This window comes from Vombatus ursinus, unplaced genomic scaffold (genome assembly GCF_900497805.2).
Source record: "Vombatus ursinus unplaced genomic scaffold, bare-nosed wombat genome assembly UNPS02014793.1, whole genome shotgun sequence".
In the NCBI taxonomy this organism is placed as follows: Eukaryota; Metazoa; Chordata; class Mammalia; order Diprotodontia; family Vombatidae; genus Vombatus; species Vombatus ursinus.
In genome coordinates, this window is record NW_020954571.1 from 24498056 (window position 1) to 24517792 (window position 19737).

At 40.4% G+C, this 19737-nt stretch overlaps 2 protein-coding genes across 5 annotated transcripts in view; both read right to left on the reverse strand.

Annotated features, from left to right (window-relative positions):
• Window positions 1–7036, reverse strand: part of ADCY7 (adenylate cyclase 7) — a 117483-nt gene extending 110447 nt beyond the window's left edge. The window contains exon 1 of one of the 4 annotated variants that reach the window (XM_027869785.1): window positions 6798–7036. The gene's annotated coding sequence lies outside the window, so the exon portion shown is untranslated. Of the gene's footprint in view, window positions 1–6507; window positions 6596–6797 lie in introns of those variants that run through there. The other 3 variants (XM_027869780.1, XM_027869783.1, XM_027869782.1) reach the window with 3 other exon arrangements.
• Window positions 7037–17806: 10770 nt separating this feature from the next.
• Window positions 17807–19737, reverse strand: part of TENT4B (terminal nucleotidyltransferase 4B) — a 58397-nt gene continuing 56466 nt past the window's right edge. Inside the window, exon 13 of the mRNA XM_027869413.1 lies at window positions 17807–18164. Within this exon, the coding sequence (XP_027725214.1) occupies window positions 18112–18164 (53 nt within the window). The 3' untranslated portion in view covers window positions 17807–18111. The remainder of the gene's footprint in view (window positions 18165–19737) is intronic.

A 19737-nucleotide genomic window follows, 5' to 3' on the forward strand; every position in this document is an offset into this window, starting at 1 on the left:
CAACTTCAGGAGGTGACCAACAAACCACTTTTAAGCTACTGTTACCCAAAAAGATATTTCACTGTCCCAAAATGCATATGTGAATTTTATTTAAATATGTATTCCCTGACCCCGTACTCCACCTTCACCCTCAGAAGGGAGAGCAGCACCCAGTAGCTGTGTTTCTAAGTCAGCCTATATAGCTGAACATTTCTAGGAAAAGAACTTAAATGAAGAGGTCATCCTTTTCTTGCTGTCAGTTCCAAAGTAAACACACAGGAACCACTTTCACCTGCTTATTTTTCTTTAATTGTCTGATTCTCCAAAGAGCCCATGGAGAATATTACTAACACTTTCCATGGTGAGTTCTGGTTCTTGTAGACCGCTGGGCACTGTGGACAAAACCTGTGAAGTAGAAGGCCAGCACCTCTCTCACTGGCTACTCATCAATACATCTAAAGACAGTTTTAGTTGCCAAAAGAGAACCAAGCAGCCCGATTACCCTCCTTCCAGGTACAAGCAAGCTAAAACCAGTTACTCTGTCACAGTACAAGACCTCAAACACTTGGGGAAACCCAGATCATCCCTTCCATCTTTTTTCTTTTGTTTTGTTTTTAAAGAAACAATGTGAGAAATGACAAAGTCAGAACTGAGCTTGTGATTTGGAAAGTTAGGAAACTGGTCTGGCTGGTGGGAGAAATAGGGTCAAGACAGATCAGAGAAGCCAGGTTGTGAAATGCACTGAATGTCAAGTAGAGAAATTTGGACTTAAAGCAATCAGAAATAATAATTATAGGAATATAGATTTAAAGTGTGGGCTGTTAGGTGCCACAGTGGATAAGGCCCTGTGCTTGGAGTCAAGAAGACTTGAGTTTAAATCCAGCCTCAGATACTTACTAGCTGTATGATGACCCTTCGCAAGTCACTTTTAATCCCTGTTTGCCTCAGTTTTCTCATCTGTAAAATGAGCTGAAGAAGGAAATGGCAAACCAATCCAGTATCTTTCACAAAGGTCACAAAGAGTCTGACACAATTGAAAATGACTGAACGACAACCTCAGAGACTATCTAGCTGCCTTCTCAGTGAAGACATTTTATAACGAGGGAATGATTGTTATTCCATTAAAAAGAGAAGGGATGGATTTTTTTGGTGTGTGTGAGGGAATTGGGGTTAAAGGACTTGCCCAGAGTCACATAGCTACTGAGTGTTATGTGTCTGAGGCCAAATTTGAATTCGGGTCCTCCTGACTCCAGAGGTGGTGCTCTATCCACTGTGCCCCCGACGACGGTCTGGACTTTTAAAAGTCAAGTAGGAACATTAATGAACATCTCCTGGCACACAGGACTGCTAGCTAAGTTCTAGCCCCAGCTGTTTTACTCACTAGCCCTGTGGCCTAGAGCAAATAATTTCCTTCTCTGGGAAGCAAGTTTCCCTCTTAAGAAAAAAGGACTGAACTAGATGAACTCTAGGGTCCTTTCTATCTCTATCATTTTGTGATCTACTGGAAGACAGAAGGTAGGGGTGTCTTACTCATTAATGTATCCTGTATCCCCCAAGGGCAAAGCACTGGACTTTGTACACACCAGGTACTTAGTAAATGTTCACTTATTCAAACTGTGGATGTGGCCAGGAATGTGAAAGGAGCCTGGTCTCCCAGTCCCAAAGACAAAAACTAGTTTGAGCCAAGAGAAAGAGCCATAATCAGAAAACTGATACATGTTTCCACCAAGTTGAAGCCTACCCAGGGAGAGCACTGAGCAAAGTGGGGAAGTGATCTAACTTTTTTTCAAGGACTAAGGAGTGTTTCTGTATCTCCAAAAGAGGGCCAGTGTTCTCCAGGTGCCTCAGAAAGGCAAAAACCAACTTGACTTTCTTCTGTATTCAATTAGGATTATTCCAGCCCATGGCCATCCTACCACGTGCTCTACCCAACTACTGATCTTTACCCAACCATCTTTACCCAAGTAAGGGGTAGGAGGAGTTATAGGAGACTGGCCAATGGGGTGGGAGAGGGGCTTCTTGTGGGTTGATACCAGCATACTGGGCATGCTCCAAGGGCGGCACCCCATTGGCTAGTCATTTCTCCTTCTGCTCAAGTGAAATTTGATTTAAAATAAAACCAAGGAAACCTTTGGCCTGAGGGCCATACCTAAGTGAGGAGGAACTCTGCTAGGCTGGGGAAGTTCGGGAATGATTGAGTCTACCATAATGCTAATTAGCACAATACTATCTCCTACTCCCCCTCACCACAGTGATTTAAATCTAGCCCCACCCAGTGTTTAATGACAGCTGGTTGACTTACTGCCCCAAAGAGCCATACTGGTAAAACAGCAAGAGTGTAGGATTTGGAAGGCAGGAAGGAGACTCTATTTCCATACTACTTCTAAGACCTTTAGCAAGCTCTTCACTTTTCCTCATCTGTAAAATAGGGCTGTAAATATTTGTAATACCCATCTAATGTAGAGAGCCATTTAAAAACTCTGAAGAACCTACAGAAATCTGAGTAGTTATTATTACCATAAAGGTCTTCAGAAAAGAAAATCCCACCACCTTCATCCTTAGCCCACAAGTTCAAATCCTCCCACTTTGAAATCAGGCCCAATAATCTCAGCTTGGAGGGGGGTGGGGTGGGGAATTATCTTTGGCCTCTGAACAGGAGCTAGATGAGTGACTGGAAGCTTCTGATATCTTTATTGTCAATATTTCCTGGCCTGGAGCCAAGAGTAAAAAAAAATTTACTTCAGTCCATCTCAGTTACCAGCCCTGCCCAGAGCTTTCTGCACCACAAGCCAAAGCTGACTCTCTGAGATCAGATATCATGTTCACCTCCCTCTCAGCCTCATATAAAAGCACATACAACCATTCTCTGGCTAAATAAAACTGTTGTATCAAAATCTGATGAAGTGAATTTACTTTAGATGTGAATTTTTCTGTTTGGGGTGAGTAAATCTATATCGAGGGAAGGAAAAAAAGTTTTTTATTCAAAAATCTAGCAGCTTGAACTTGACTTTGGATCATTCATTCAAAGCTTGAAGATCCAGGTTATACAAGACAGCAGGCATGAGTCTCTGCTCCTAAGATCTGGATTTATTATTATTAACATTGATTATTGACTTAATAACCAGCAATTCATCGAAAGGGCTGTTGTGCTCAGGCCTGTGTCAGGTGCACTGAAAGTCTCCAAAGAAGAAAAAGGGCTAGATCCTTTCCCTACTGGGGCTCACTATCTCACTGGGGAGACAAGATGTCCTTGAAACAACAAGAGTACAAGACAAGACGTATATGACCCATAGGCTGTCTAATGTTGTGGGAACTCAGAGAAACATAGACTGGGAAGAAAAATCTCACCAGAATCCTCTACTAACTTGTGTGTGCTGTGAGTAGCTGCTTAACAAATGTATGCTGTGATTGAGACACCAGGATGGATGGCACTGTAGAAAGAGCTGATTTGGAGTCAGGGAACCCACCTGGGCTCAGCTAGTATTTGCTATCTATGTGATCTAGGGCAAATTATTTATAGAAGGTGAGCTCCTTGAGGGCAGAGCTTTTAAAAAGAAATTTTAAAAAGAAATTTAAAAAGAAAGCACCTAGCACAGTGTCTGGAACATATATTGGGTGCTTAATAAACTATTGGTGAATTGAACTAAACTTCTCTGGGACTCAGTTTCCTCAACTATAAAATGAGGGGGTTGATCCTGATTATATCCAATCAATCAACAAGTATTTACGAAGCAGCTTATGTACCAGGCTCTGAGCTAAACCCAGGAAATACAGAGAGAAAATGAAACACTTCCTGCCCTCAGGGAGCTTACATTCTGATGAGGGAAACAACATGAATAACATAAAGGATGAAAAAACAAATACAAAATAATTTTGGGAGGGAGTTCACCAGCAACTGGACAGCAGAGGTATTGAGAAAGGCTTCCTGTAGAAGGTAGGACTTGAGTTGAGTCTTGAAGAAAATCAAGGATTCCAAAGGGCATATGGGGGGGAGGGAATGCATTCCAGACACGACAAACAACTAGTGCAAAAGGTATAAAGATGGAAAATGGTCATCTCAGTCCCTGCCTCAGAATGGAATTTTAGTGAAACTCACAGTGGTGTTTACTATAATCATCCCACATCTATATAGAGCTTTTGAGTTTATAAAATGCTTCCATCCCAGAAACTATGGGAGGTGGTGCAATTTTCCCTATTTTACAACTGAGGAACCTAAAGCTCAGAGACTGGCTCTTCCATCACAGCAATCAAGTTTTTGGAATCAGAATTCAAACCCAGGTCAGTTGACTCCAAGTCTTTGGAGTCTTCTTTCCACTGTGCCATGTTGCAAGACTTCGGTAACAATAAGCATTTATTCAATAACAGTAAGCAAACCCCTATTGTATGCAAAGCATTGTGTTGGGGGGGGAATTGTACAAAAATTAAATAAAATTGGAGACTATTTCTAGTGGAGGATGGCAGCTAGGTGGCATAGCGGATAGAGTAAGATGGCCTTGGAGTCAAAAGGATCTGAATTTCAAATCCAGCCTCAGACATTTACTAGCTGTGTGACCCTGGGCAAGTCACTTAATCCTGTTTACCTCCGGTCCTCATCTGTTAAGTGAGCTGGAGAAGGAAATGGCAAACCACATCTTAGCCATGAAAACCCCAAATGAGGTCACAGAAAAGTCAGACACAGCTGAACAACAAAACTCTAGTTTTTCCCTTGCCTTTCAGGACTACAATGGAGATAGGTCAGAGCAGGAAAAGATGAAGAAAAAAAGATCTGTGCCTCTACATATCCAGGAGATCTACAGAGCTTAACACCACTAGGCCAAGTTTACAAAGTTCAAACCACTGCTTCCCCTTTGATTGTCCCAAGTGAACAGAATCCAAGTCCTAGGGTATAAGTCCCATAGCCACCCCTCCTCACCACCCACCTTCCCACCTGGGAAACCTCCTTGCTGAGCCCCTGTTCTCCAGATTAATGACCTCCTCAACCTGACCTTTCAGTAAGGGCCCCTGCTATCCTTCCCCAGCTCACAGTGTAGGCTTCTCCTCACATTGACTGTCTTGCCCTGTTTCTGGTCTCCTTCCCACTGTTTCCAGCTCCCCTTTACGTGTGCTTCCCCCCCCCCATTAGAAGGCAAGCTTCTTATGGATAAGAACCATCTGGTTTGCTTGTATTTTAACCCCACTGCGGGTCTGGCACATAATAAGTACTCAATAAATAAATGTTCTATCTCTCTCTCTCTGAGGAAATTCCAACCTGAAACGCTGGCTCATCTTCTCCAAAAAGGCAGTCACTAAGGGCTGCCTCTAATCAGCCAATCACTATTTGGTTAGCCCTTCCTATATGTAAGGTTCTGAACTAGTTACAGTTCCTTCCTTCAGACTAGGATAGATGGCTTGGGAGTTAGAAGGAGCTAGGTGTAAGGGATTTCTCTGGATCAATGATGTGGTGCAAGTGGCATACAAAGTCATATGCGAATTAGCATGTGAAACAAGGAGTGACTCATGGTCTTGCCAGGCACAGGGCCAGAACAATCAGAAAGCTTCTCTTATCGGAGGTCTTTATTGATTAGATGCATACAAGGTGTACAGACTCAGGGGTGGGGAACCTGCGGCCTCCAGGCCACATGTGGCCCTCTAGGTCCTCACGTGCAGACCTTTGAATCCAAACGTCACATTCGCCTCTAGGTCCTCAAGTGTGGCTTTTTGGCTGAGTCCAAATTTACAGAACAAATCCTTTTATTAAGGGGATTTGTTCTGTGAAGTTTGGATTAGTCAAAGGGCCACACTCGAGGACCTAGAGGGCCACATGTGGCCTCGAGGCTGCAGGTTCCCCACCCCTGCATAACCCTCCTTTAGTCCCGAAAAAAAAAAAAAAAGCCAAGTCTCTTGACTCCAGGGCCTTTGCTTTATCCAGAACACTTCCTTCTAGTTTCTCCACTCCTTTTAACAGCCACATCTCAGGTCAATGCCCCGTTTTTCAGAACTGAAGGGGCCCTTGGAAATCACTTAATCCAAATTTCTCATTTTGTTCATAAAGAAACCGGAGGAGAAAGGATTTGCTCAGTCATAGAGCAATTTTGCAAACTCAGTTCGCCTGAACCTGCAGTCCTGCTTATCTCCTCCCAGAGCACCAAGCTGTGCCTGATTCCCAACACAATCTCCCCTAAAACCACTCCCTCAGATTTGGCTGAGAGCCTTTCACCAGGTGAGACGATCAGCTGGTGAGCTTTCCTCATTTGGCGAAAGGAAAAGGGTCCCTGGGATGGAGCCCAAGAAAGGTGCGCCCAGAAAGAGGGAAAGCTAGACCGGGTGTCTCATTCTGCCTCCTTCTTCCTCGATTACTTCTCACTTCATGGTTATCCTCGGATTCCAAACAACGGACCTCATTCCCTTCCCGCCCTTTTGGCCGACCTTGGGCAGTTCCCCTGCCCTGGAACTCCCTGGAAGTTCCCCAAGGGTGATGAACTTAACCTCCCCCAGCAACCCGCGAACCAATTCCATCCATTTTCTTGGATGGGAAGGATACAATGCTACCTCAGCCTGGTCCATCCTGCTCCTGGTTGCCCTGGGGACTGTAGGAAGACAAGAGCTCGAGGGCAGAAGGATCTGGGTGCTACGAGAGGATAGAGGCAACAGAGGAATACGGAAGGAAGTAGGTAAGGGGCTATCACAACTGGAATGGGGATTGATATCACAGCTGGACTGAAGGGGCGAGAAAGAGAGCTGGTCTGTAGAGCCTGCCTCAGATCCTGGGCTGGGCTCAGCTCGGGACCCCAAGGTTGCCCCCTCCCTCCCTGGGCCCCAGCTGGGCTTGCCGAACTCACCTGCCGCAGCCACCGCGTACCGGGCTCGCCCTGGCTCGGCTCTTCGCGGAGGAGCGGCTTCAATCTCAGTCGGAAGGGAGCCACAGGGAGGAAAAGCGCGTGGGGGGAGGGGGAGGGAGCGCTCGTCAGCCGGGTCCCCTTTCCTCCCCGAGCTACTGCGGGGACGTGGGGGCGAGTACTCCTCTGCCTCTGCTAGCCCAGCTCACGCCAAGCTACGGGGCCCGAGGGGTGGAGGCCAAAAGGTTTCGAGCCACAAGACCGGCTGCCGTGGGATAGCGTGGCCCATCCCCTCCCCTAAACGCGAGTGGGGCGGGGAAGACTCGTGGGCGGTCGGCCCTAGGCGGCTCCTTGCTAGTGGTGACTTGGAAACGTCCGCGGTCAGGAATCCAGGGGGATCCCAAGGATTGTAGAGAGTGCGCGCGAACACACACACACACACACACACACACACACACACACACACAAACACACGTTGTAAGAGAGGAGAAAGTGCATATTTTAAGTACTTTGAGGGAAAAGCAGGAAACAAGTTGTCTGTGGAATGTTGCAACTACATTCATTATAAAAAGTACAATGCGGGGAGAACCCACCAAGATAATGTCTTACTTTAGTCCAACATTTTCTTTCGAAAGTTCAATTAAATTTAAGGTATACAGAAAATAAAATCCTTTGGTCTAGGGCCACTAAAAATGAAATATGAATTTATCTTACATGACAACTTCATAAAGTTGGGTGGATCAGGAGGAAGTACAAAAAGTCATGGATAAAAATGACAGATGGAGGAAAGGTGTGGAAGCGTGGATCTTTGGTGGTTGGAAAGGAGGGTTTCGAAACCCATGAAAATCACAGATCCATCAAAGTGATGGCTTCATAAAAGAAATGATCAGATTTTAAAGTGCCACAAAACTCTTCTTTTATCAAAATATAAATGATAAAATGGCTAACTTTGGTCTACACACATGCCCCACAAAACATTTGGCAACTTAGCTTGGTGAATTAAATAGTTTGAAAACAAACCCAAAAAATATAGCAATGCCCTCTTTCTTCTCACCATTGAGTCATATTTTATTAACAGGGTGTCTCTGATATGTGTGTGTGTGTGTGTGTGTGTGTGTGTGTGTGTGTGTGTGTGTGTGTGGTATCCAAGAAGAACTAAACTGCCTCTAAAGGGAAATGTAACTTCTTTGGGAAAAGAATACTAAGGCAAAGCCTTGGGCCAGACTTAATTGACTTAAGATATTTAGTCCTTTTTTTCTTGGGGCAACTCCAGTCAGGTGAGAAAGGAAGTCTTGAGTCACAACTCTTAAAACCTTGTCAGAATACCAAAAAACCCTTGGGAAAATTGCGTGTATATGTACTGATAGTGGATTTAGAGCTAGAAGGGACCCTTAGAGGTAATAGAGTTCAAACCTCTCATTTCACAGATGGAGAAATGGAGGCTGAGATGCTAAGTGACTAACTCAGGGTAACACAGTTAGTAATTATTTGAGGCAGGATTTGAATTCAAGTCTTCCTGACTCTAAGCCCAGGACGCTATCCTCTACACCACCTAAATACATCTTTAGACAGATATACACACAAATATCTATATACATGTGTACAATATATAAACTACTCATTCATATGGTGAATCTAAAAAGACACTATGTATCTGCATCTTAATTTACGTAGCTATTTCATGTATGCACTTTCATATGTCCTAGATTATCTCATCTGAGCTTCTACACTACTGCAAGAGAAATTAGGGAGCAGGATGATATGCCATGAAGCATGGCAATAAAGAACTAGCCTCAAAACCAGGGTTTTGGTTCTGCTTCTGACATACATATTGACTGTGGGGTCGTAGGCAAGTGGTTTGACCTCTCAGAGCTCAAAGGAACTCCTTTTTAAATTTTCAGTTTCATTTTATTCTCAGATCCTCATTCTCTCCTTCTTACCTCCCCCTTCCATCTATTGAGTAAGTTATAACAAAACCCATTAAGATATTAATAACCAAGTACAAAAATTGCACAGTGGCCATGTTCCAATAGATGGATATCTGTATTCTGAGTTCATCTCTTCACTTGCTGAAGGTGGGTAGCATTAGTCAACTCTCTAAAACTATATAAGTTGCAGAGAAGGTACTGACCAGCATTGGTAGAGGGAGTTTTCCCCACCTGGGACTTCCTTATACCAGTGAAATGACAGGTCCGATCTCTGCCACTATCCCAATTCTATGAGTCGAGGAAATTTCCATCCCTTACTGGAGAATTTGTTCTTGTTCAGTCATGTCCAACTCTTCGTGACCCCATTTGGGGTTTTCTTGAGAGAGATACTGGAGTGCTTTGCCATTTCCTTCTCCAGCTCATTTTACAGATGAGGAACTGAGGCAAAGAGGGTTAAGTGACTTGCCCAGGGTCACACAGCTAGTAAGTGTCTGAGGCCAAATTTGAACTCAGGTCCTCCCAACTCCAGGGCTGGCATTCTCTCCGCCATGCCACCTAGCTGCCCCGGGAGTCAGGGGACAAACTGCAATACAAAACCTGTCTCTCCTGACTTCTTAAGCAATACACTTATGTTCTGGAAGCATAGGTGCAAAGATCTACTTTAGAACGATGTTAAGGGGTGAGCTGTTCCTGGAGGTTAAAAATCAGATTCGCTTTCCAGATGAATTGGAGGTGAGTTGGGAGAAAAGACAGAGAGACCCTCCCTATCTATGATCATTGAAAAGTACTTTAAAATGATATTGCAGATTATTTTAGCTAGTCCAAAGAGGAGATGAGGCCACAACTGTAAAATAGGGTTATTATTATTGCTAGATCTAGACACTGGTAGGATGCCTGACCTCTCTCAGGGTTCAGAAAAAGCAAAGAGACTCTGTCCAATTCACCATCTTGAAGCATATAACAATGTTATAGACTCTAATAAATTACTATATCTGATTATTGAGTCTGAGTTCAATGAAAAATGGCACAGCATACTGGAAGCATCACTGAGGTTGAATGTTTCTGTCCCTAGCTACTTTGCTTAAAATGTAATTTGGATCATAAGGATTGCTCTGCTGACCTCTGCTGGCCCAGAGTAGAAAATAGCAAGGCAAACCTGAAGAGTTTATTAACACCCCTTCATCCAATATAGGGAGAACAAGGTAAGGTGAGAAAGGGCAAAGAAAATAACATGCCTATTATTGCTTCTATGGGGTATGGTCACTATGCTTCCATCACCTCAGTTTTCTTCCCACATCACCAAGTAGACTACTGAAAAAGTATGACTCTAGAAGGCATATTAAAAACAAAAGGCATCTCTTGATGAAGGAAAGCAAAACTATGACTGAACAGCCTGTTGCTAGTTTCTAAATGACATTCTTCATAAAATGGCAAGATCTATGACAGATTTTATAAGCATCTGTTATGTCTAAGCATAATGTTGTTAATTATGGATCAAGTTATTACTTTTGCATTAATCCTTACATCGGGGTTAGGAGAGGGAATGGGGCAAAGGAATCCTCAACCTAGCAAGATTTCTCATTTCATTCCTTTTATGGATGTTTCAGCTAAAAAAATATTTATCATAAAAGCCTCTGGAATATTAGAATAACTCAAATTTTTATTTTATAGACAATAATCTTGTCTATATTTTCCCTCTGTTTCTGAGCCAACCTCCTAGAAAAAGTTGTCCATACTCCTTGCCTCCATTTACTCTCTTCTCACTCCAGTCTCAATCCTTTGCCATCTGGCATCTAGCTTCATCACTCCACTGAGACTTTTCTTTCCAAGATTAGCAGTGATCTCTTAATTGCCCAATCAAATGGCCTCTTCTCAGTTATCATTTACCTTTATGCAGTATTTATCACCATTCACCATCTTCTATCCAAGATTTTCTTTTTCTTGGATTTTGTAACACTGCTTTCTCTTCCTTTCCCTTCTATCTGCCTAGCCATGTAGTTTCTTTGGTGGTTCCTCATCCATGCCTCTTGTCCTGAGCCCTCTTTTCTTCTCCCTTTCTCTGTGGTCTCATTAGCTTCCATGGGTTCTATTATCATTCGTGGGAAGATGACAGCCTGAGCAATATCATCTCTCTCCTGAGTTTCCATTCCACATCACTACTTATTGGACCTTTTAAAATGGATTTCTTGTAGACACAAATGGAAAGAACACTAGCTCAAGAGTTAGAGGACCTGGGTTTAAATTCTGTTTGTCATCACTACCTGTAAGATCTTGGACAGGACATTTTATCTTTCTGGGACTCAGTTCCCTCCTCCATAAAATAAGTTTGGACTAGATGACCTATAAGATCCCTAACCACTCTAAATCTATGGTCTTACACACCCACTTGAGATTTTAACACAGAGGAAAGAAGATATTCTGCTGAGCATTTTGTCTATTCTCTTCCAAGAACTGCCTCCTAAATGATCTCACAGCCCTTAGTCTCTTTCCTTCCCAGTTCATCCTCCACACATTTGCTAAAAAAGGATATTCCTAATAAGAAATGCTGAAGCTGTGGGAAAACTGGGACACTAAAGCATTGTTGGTGGAGTTGTGAACTGATCCAACCATTCTGGAGAGCAATTTGGAACTATGCCCAAAAGGCAACCAAACTATGTATACCCTTTGATCCAGCAATACCAGTACTAGGTCTGTATTCCAAAGAGATCATAAAAAAGGGAAAAGGACTGGCATGTACAAAAATATTTATAGCCACTCTTTTTGTGGTGGCAAAGCATTGGAAACTGAGGAGACGCCTATCATTTGGGTAATGGCTGAACAAGTTGTGGTATATGAATGTAACAGAATACTATTGTTCTGTAAGAAATGATGAACAGGCAGATTTCAGAAAAACCTGGAAAGACTTACATGAACCGATTCTGAGTGAAGTGAGCAGAACCAGGAGAACATTGTACACAGTAACAGCAACATTGTGCAATGATCAACTATGATAGACAGCTCTCCTCAGCAATACAACAATCCAAGACAATTCCAAAAGACCATGATGGAAAATGCTACCTACATCTAGAGAAAGAACTATGGAGTCTGGATGCAGATCAAAGCATACTATTTTCACTTTTTTTGTTTTTTGTTTTCCTTTCTCATGGTTTTTCCCTTTTGTTCTGATTCTTCTTTCACAACATGACTAATGTGGAAATATATTTAACATGATTGTACATGTATAACCTATATCAGTGTGCTTGCTATCTTGGGGAGGCAGGAGGGAAAACAGGGAGGAAGAAAAATTTGGAATTTAAAATCTTATAAAAAATGAATGTTGAAAACTATCTTTGCACGTAATTGGAAAAAAATATTATTTTTAAAAAAAGGGGATATTCCTTAAGAAGAGATCAATTTCACTCGCCTACTCAAAAAGTTCCAGTGGTGCCTTCTTGCCTGCAGAATGAAACACAGACTCTTTCTGTTTAGCATTTAAAACCCGTCACAATCCGGCTCCAGGTTTTCCAGGCTTATTACATGTTTTTCCCCCCTTTAAGCTATGTTCCAACCAACCTAGCCTATTTGTTGCTACTTATTCCCAATCTATTTCATGCCTCAGTCCCTTGGTCACATTCTTGGAATTTATTCCCTCAAAAATCTCTAGCTTCCTTTAAAATTCAGTTTCAGTGTCATCTTCTCCACGAGGCCTCTCCTGACCCCCCGGCTGTTGACGCCAAAATTACTTTCTTATGGTATGTGATTATGATGGAATACTATTGTGTTGCTGTCAAGAATTGATGAAGGGGTTTCAGAAAAACCTGGAAGGACTTATATAAGCTGATGCAACGTGAACAGAAGTAGGAGAACATTAAATGCAACGACAGCAATATTGTAATGATGATCTACTATGACGGACTTAGCTACTCAGATCAATACAATGATCCACAACAATTCCATGATGAAAAAAATGCTATCCATCTCCAGAGAGAGAACTGATGAACTATGAGTGCAGAATGAAAGATATTTTAAAATCTTTTTTTGTCTTTTTTACAACATAGTTAATATGGAAATGTTTTGAATGATTGCACATGTATAATGGGTATTGTATTGCTTGCCTTCTCGGTGAGTTGGGGAGAATTCAAAACTGAATATAAAAATTTTTTTTAAAACAATATATTTTTTAAAAACTCAAATTACTTTGTATTTTGTATTTATTTTGTGTCTGTATATACAATTTCCCTTGCCCCTCAAAAAAAAGAATGGAGGTTCTTTGACAACACTGACTTTTGTTTTTTCATCCGATGTGCCCAGCATGGTCCCTGGCATTTTTTTTTTAATTGGACCTTTAAGTTCGTCCTCCTGGAGATATCCCCAGTGATGACTTTAGCACAAAATAGCATTTAATAAATGTTTTTTGATTGATAATAAACTCATTTCTAGAAAGCTGGAAACATGGAAATGGAAAGGTATTTGGAACATGGATCTATGTAGACTACTAATAAAAGAGGTAATCACTATTATGGACAGATATGTTAAAGGGGTGTAGGCAAACTAAAACCAATTAAGTTTTAAAACCAAATTATTTCGCTCATGTCATGAGGGATTTTTCAGATGGAAAAGGTCTGCTTTTTAAACTTTTCCTAAATAGCAATGTTTTAAAGAATTATAGCAAAGTTTTAGAAAGTTTCTGTTAAAGAAGGTATCTGTCAATTCTCAAAGGTTTATATTTTTTGTTTGGGTTTTTTTTTTTGAAACTAAGAAATCCATTTGGAACTAGAATGCATTTAACTCATTTGAATGATAACCATCATTAACAATTTGAAGAGCTGTCATGTAGGATTAGACTTGCTCTGTTCATCTCCAGATGGCAAGAACAGGAGCAACACTGAATATTGCAGAAGCAATTAAGTTTGGTGTGAAGAACATGTTATTAAAAATGAGAGCTATGCAAATATGGTCTGGACTACTTTGTGAGGAAGTCTCCACTCCCTCTCCCCCTCTTTAGAGGTCTTCAAGCAAATACTGGATGACCACTTGTTGAATATGTTGCAGTGGAATTCTTTTTTCAATATTGGGACTACATAGCTGCCAGAGTCCCTTTCAATTCCAAAATTATATGATTCTGTAATAACCTGCATGTTACCATTGGTATTCTCATGATTTCAAGAGTTCAAGGAAGGCCCACAGCTTGCAGGATGGGTCCCCTAAAACAAACTTATGGGAGGATATGGACAAGGTTGTGGGCAGATGTAAATAGGTTGCAATCTGTGTCACTGGAGGGAATATTCACATTAACGACATCACAGACCCATTAAAATATGGGCAAGGCACTGGGAGTACAAAATACAAAGGTACAAAATGCAGAAATGAAAAACAGTCCCACTTTCAAGTTCACATTTTTCTATAGGGATATAACTTGCAAAGAGATAAATACAAGTTAATTTGAGAAAAGAGAGAGCAGGGGCAGCTAGGGGGTGCAGTGGATAAACCACAGGCCCTGAAGTCAGGAGTGCCATAGTTTAAATCCAACCTCAGACCAAACACTTGACACTTACTAGCTGTGTGACCCTGGGCAAGTCACTTAACCCCAATTGCCTTAAAAAGAGAGAGAGAGAGAGAGAGAGAGAGAGAGAGAGAGAGAGAGAGAGAGCGAGCGCACTAACTACTAGGCAAATCAGGAAGGGCTTCAAGCAGGTGGCACCTGAGCTAAGCCTTGAGAGAATCTAAGTTTTCAGAGAGACAGAAGTAGGGAGGAATTGCTTCCACCCTATGTAAAGGCATAGAAACAAGAGATGGAATGCTCAGGAATAGCAAATAGTCCAGATTGGCTAGTACATAGAGTGCATGAAAGGGAGCAATGTGAAATGATTGAGAAAGCAAAATAGAGCTGGAATGAAAAGGATTTCAAGTGCCAGGATGGGAAGCTGGCATTTTATGCTAGTAGCTAAAGGGAAACATGGAAGATTTTTCAACATGGGGGTTGCAATGTCAGACCCATACTTTAGAAAGATGATTTTGGTAGCTATATGAAGGATTAGAGAAAGAAATTATGCACAATTAACTGGCCATTGAACTAAGATATTGGCCAGATGAGTTAGAAAGAGAATGGTTGCAAATTATTTTGTAGAGAGAATTGACAAAAGACTAGACAACTAATTGGATATGAAGAGTTGAGGGTGACTGAGGTTTTGATACTGGTTGACTGAAATTGTGACTCTTTCAACAAAAATAGAGAAATCAAGAAGAGGGACAGTTTCAAGGAGAAGATAATAAGGAGTTCTATTTTGGGGAGGTTCAATGTGATATACCTCTGGGACATCTAAGTGGTGATATGGGACTGGAGCATAATAGAGATGACTGGATATGTAAATTTGAAAGTCGTCTGCATGGAGATGTAAGACTCAGAGGACCTAATGAAAGCACTGTTCGTTGAAAGAAAAGAAGGCCCTAGGGTTCACCCACACATGAAATCAAGTCATGGATAATAACCCAGCAAGGGAAACTGAGTACTATCCAGACAGGAGGGAGAATCAGGAGAAAACACTATTACAGAAACCCAGGGAGAAGAATGGCTAACACTATCAAATGTTGCAGACATTAAAAAAAAGGGAGGGAGATATGGATTGGAAAAAGATCGTTGGATTTAGCAATTAAGAAATCACTAGGGGCAGCTAGGTGACGCAATGGATAGAGCACAGGCCCTGGATTCAGGAGGACCTGAGTTCAAATCTGGCCTCAGACACATAACACTTACTAGCTGTGTGACCCTGGGCAAGTCACTTAACCCCATTGCCTAGCCAAAAAAAAAAAAAAAGAAAGAAAGAAAGAAATCACTAAATCACTGGGAGTTTAGGGGGAAGATAAGCTCCATTTTGAACAAATTGAGCTTCAGCTGCCTATAGAATAACCTGGAGATATTAAGCAATCAGTTGGTGAAGGATCAGAGATTTAGAGCTAGAAGGACTTTTAAAGGTCATGTAGTTTAGCCTCCTAAGTTTTACAAATGAAGAAACTGAGGACCTAGAGAGGTTGTGATACCCAAGGTCCCAAAGGTAGCAAATAGCAGAGAATGGATTCAAACCCAGGTCCACCAATTCCAAAACTTCCCTATTACATTATATGATACTGGACAGGAGTTCAGGAAAACATTAGGGTTAGAGAGATAGATTTGAGAGTCAATTAAACAGAGATAATTAAATCCACTGGAGCTGATGAAGCCCAGGACAAAGATTGGGGGAAGACATGGTTAGGGGGCAGGGGATGATTTAGTAAAAGAGACTGAGTAACTAGTCAGACAGAAGAAGCAGGACACTGTTGGTCTTTGTTTGGTTGTTTTTGTTTTTTTTTTAAACAGAGGAAATAGAGAGTAATCCAACAGAAGGTGGTTGACAGAGTCAAAACTGCCAAGAAGTCAAGAAGGATGAGGACAGAGAAAAGGCCATTCAATATAGCAACTAAAACAGTAACCTTGCAAAAGTTCTGGTTTCAGTAAGGTGATGAGGACAAAAACCAGATTGCAAGGGAATGAGACGTGAGTGGAAGAAGAGCACGTGAGGGCAAGGAGTAGATACAAGCAATATAAATGACTTTGCCAGAATAGAGTAAGAAAGAAAAATAAGGTAAATTTCTCCTGAAAACAGGCTTGATTTCACTATGCCTAAAAACCCAAGATATTCTGATACATTTTTTCCTTTGCTACAACTGAGCATTACTTCTCTCTCTCTTACCCCCTCCCCCTCCGGGTTTGGTCAACAGAAGCTAATCTTCTCTACTTCCTTATCCAATGGGCTGGCTTCTGGCTCTTGGCCTAATTCTTTCCTTTGCCCACTATTAAATTTGCATATCTATCCTATGTTGGCATAGAGAGATTTTTTTAAAGACAGTATTGATTTCATTACAATTATGCAAAAGAATGTATACGTACTATGAAATGTAAGAAAATAAGCCAAGTGACTTCTCCATCATTTAAAGGGTCCTTTCTTCTGATTTACACACACACACACAGTCCTTAGAAATAAATAGTGCTAATAAAAGTTTTAACAACTTTACAGGGATTACGAGTTTTAGAAAACTTTAGAAATATTGCTAATGTTAGCAATGTATCATACCTATATTCTAACAAAAATATCAAATGATACAAAAGCAAATTCAACAACTTTCAAAAGTAGCCTATTAGTTCAAACAAGTTTGTCTTAAAAAAAAATGACTCAGCAAAAAAATAATCTAAATTTGTTGAACTCTGGCCTCCAGTAGATAAGTGCATTGGAACAATACTTTATTCTTAACTTTTGGTCATATGTGAATGACTTGTTTTCATCCATTTTCTCTTCACTATCCAGTTAAGGTTTCAGTTTGCCAAATCAATCAAAGCCAGAGAGACCAGGTTTAAGCATAAAGTATATACTTTCACAAAATCTCATAGTTGGAAGGGGCCTCAAAGTTTATCTTAGTTCTGAAAAGGAATGTCTTCTATATCCTCAGCAAGTAGTATATTAATGATGGCATGTAGTTATACTTGACAGTTACAAAGTCTAACAGTTTGGGAATTATTTACTGTTCCATTCCATCAGGTTGAATAATCAAGGAATGTATCATTCATAACTACTCATTTGTAACTTATACATGTCATTGTGGAAAACCATCTTGGTCAGCTTGACTTAGCTACTTCTATGTTAAAGGTGTCAGTTTTTTTTTTTTAAATGAACAGTCAAATAGTAAATATTAAAAGTTATAATCCTGCATTTTAAAGCAGAGATCAAGTTGTGTTAGTTCATTAATAACTAATTTGGGGGTATTGGCTATGGTTCTTAGCTACTACTGATTCTGCCCAAAGTGCTGGTAGCTTATTGCATATACAGATGCCAATCTCTGTAGACTTAAACAATGGTGAGAGCATCCTAAAGCTCTATTTAAAAAAAAAAAGGCTGAAAATGTTATAGATATGTTAACTTCTAAATCCTAGGCAAATTATAACCCATGAGAAAAATAATTACAGAATATCATGATTTGCAGAACAAAGGGAAAAATAGGTGGAAAGAGCTACCAAATTTTACACAAAGGTTCAGAACAGATGCTTGAAAACTGAATGAAAGCACAGAGCCTTTATTGGATCACAGATTATGAATAAGAAAATGGGTGGTACCACGGAGGACAAATTTGCATAGAAATGCAATTTATAAAATTCTCAAGGTAAACAATTTGCATTTTTGAAGAAACTGTAGTTGGCTTTAAAAAGTTTCCAGACAAGATGTGCAATTCTTTCATAATATTCATAATTGCTGCCCAATTAAATGACCTCAGGAAATGTTAAACTTTAGTAAATCATTTGTATTAAATCTCTTGCTGCGGTGGATTCCTCAGCGTCTCGCTGCAGTTGTTACTAGATAAAACTCGGAAGCTTTCAGGATGATTCAAACCTCCAACACTTCACAGGAGTCTGCATTTCTTAGGACTGAAGGCAACACTAATCAGAGAAGGAAATAAGCAAAAAGTATTGATTAAAATCCAAACTTGCCAAGTGTGTGTACATTCAATGAAATATTCAACTATAATAGGATTTTCTGGATGTTCCTTCACCAATTTTGATACCAGAAGACAGCTTTGAATAGTCACACTTTATTCTTGTACCTCAGGAATTTAACCTCAAACAAAGCTGAAGTTATCAAGGGGAATGAGTTACTTTGAATTTTGTAGCCAATATTCTCTGGGTCAGGAGTATAGGACTTAAAATTTTAAAGGGCCTCCAAATTTAATGTATCTAAAAATTACAGACAAGAAAGCAGTTCTGAATTTTAAATCCTGAGGTCAGAAGTTAAAGACAAAGTGATTTAATGCAACTAAATGAAGAAGGAAACTATGACAAAGATCAAAAGTAATCAAACCCTTACCATTACATGGAAACCCCAAAATAAGGTGAACATATCTTTCAACCTAAAGAATTTGGCAGATAATCAATAAGCTCCCTCTCCCTTTAAAAGTACTAGACTAGGATTGTCACATTAATTAGCTTTCCCCAAGGGTACCAAAATGCTTACCTGTCTAATTCCTTAATTTCATGTAAGACTCATCCCTGAATGGTAAGAATTTAATAAAATTGCTATCTTCAGAGATATTTTCTCCTAGTGAAGTCCTCTCTTCCCATTTTGTGAGAGACTTTGCATTATACTACCACCCCCTATATTTTATTATTTATAAGTACCCATAAAGACTTATAGTATGTTTAGGACAAAGGAATAAAGCGAATATGAATATAACTACTCTTTAAAAATTTCATCCAGCCATCTGATAATGGCCTCCCCCCACCCTTTACATCATACCACATGGAAACGGATTCAACAAAAAGTAGCAAAGGCTATGGATCTGCAAGGATTTTATTTGACATTTTAGGTCTGGAGATGAATACAGATACACAGATAATCACTTGAAATAGAAACTTTGACTTGGATACACAAATTAAGAGGACACCTAGTTTTCACACTACCCCTAGTAAAGTACCTGTTTGGGACTCATTCATACAGCTACAACTTCTCTTAGCAAATTACAGACAAGCCCATGCTTGCTGAAGCAACAACAGCAAGGAGATCACTCACTGTCACTAGCATTTTAGTTCTTCCTATAGTTCTAGGTCAGAGGTATTGAACCATGGGCAATACTAAGGCACGCACTTTAAAGTACAAACCTTAAAAGCTAAAATGCTTTAAAAAGGAGAGCAGGGAAACAAAATATCAGACATCACTAAAAGAATTTTTAGTATTTGACATTAGGCCATAGGTCTTTTATCCAGACTAGCCTATAAAAATAAGGCTTTCTAGCTAATAACAGTTTTGACCTATACTTGGATCACTCTCTCTGATGGAAGAAAAATTCAATTAATCTGTTGAGGTTTGAAGGTAAGTTGAAAGCTTATAAGACCTAGCTCAGACAACAGTATTAAAGACATTTAATACTATTATTAAGAAAAAAAGACATCATAGAGAAACAAAGTTTGTTAACCATGTAAGTAACTTTCACAGTGAAATCTGGCTTGTTCCTTGGTT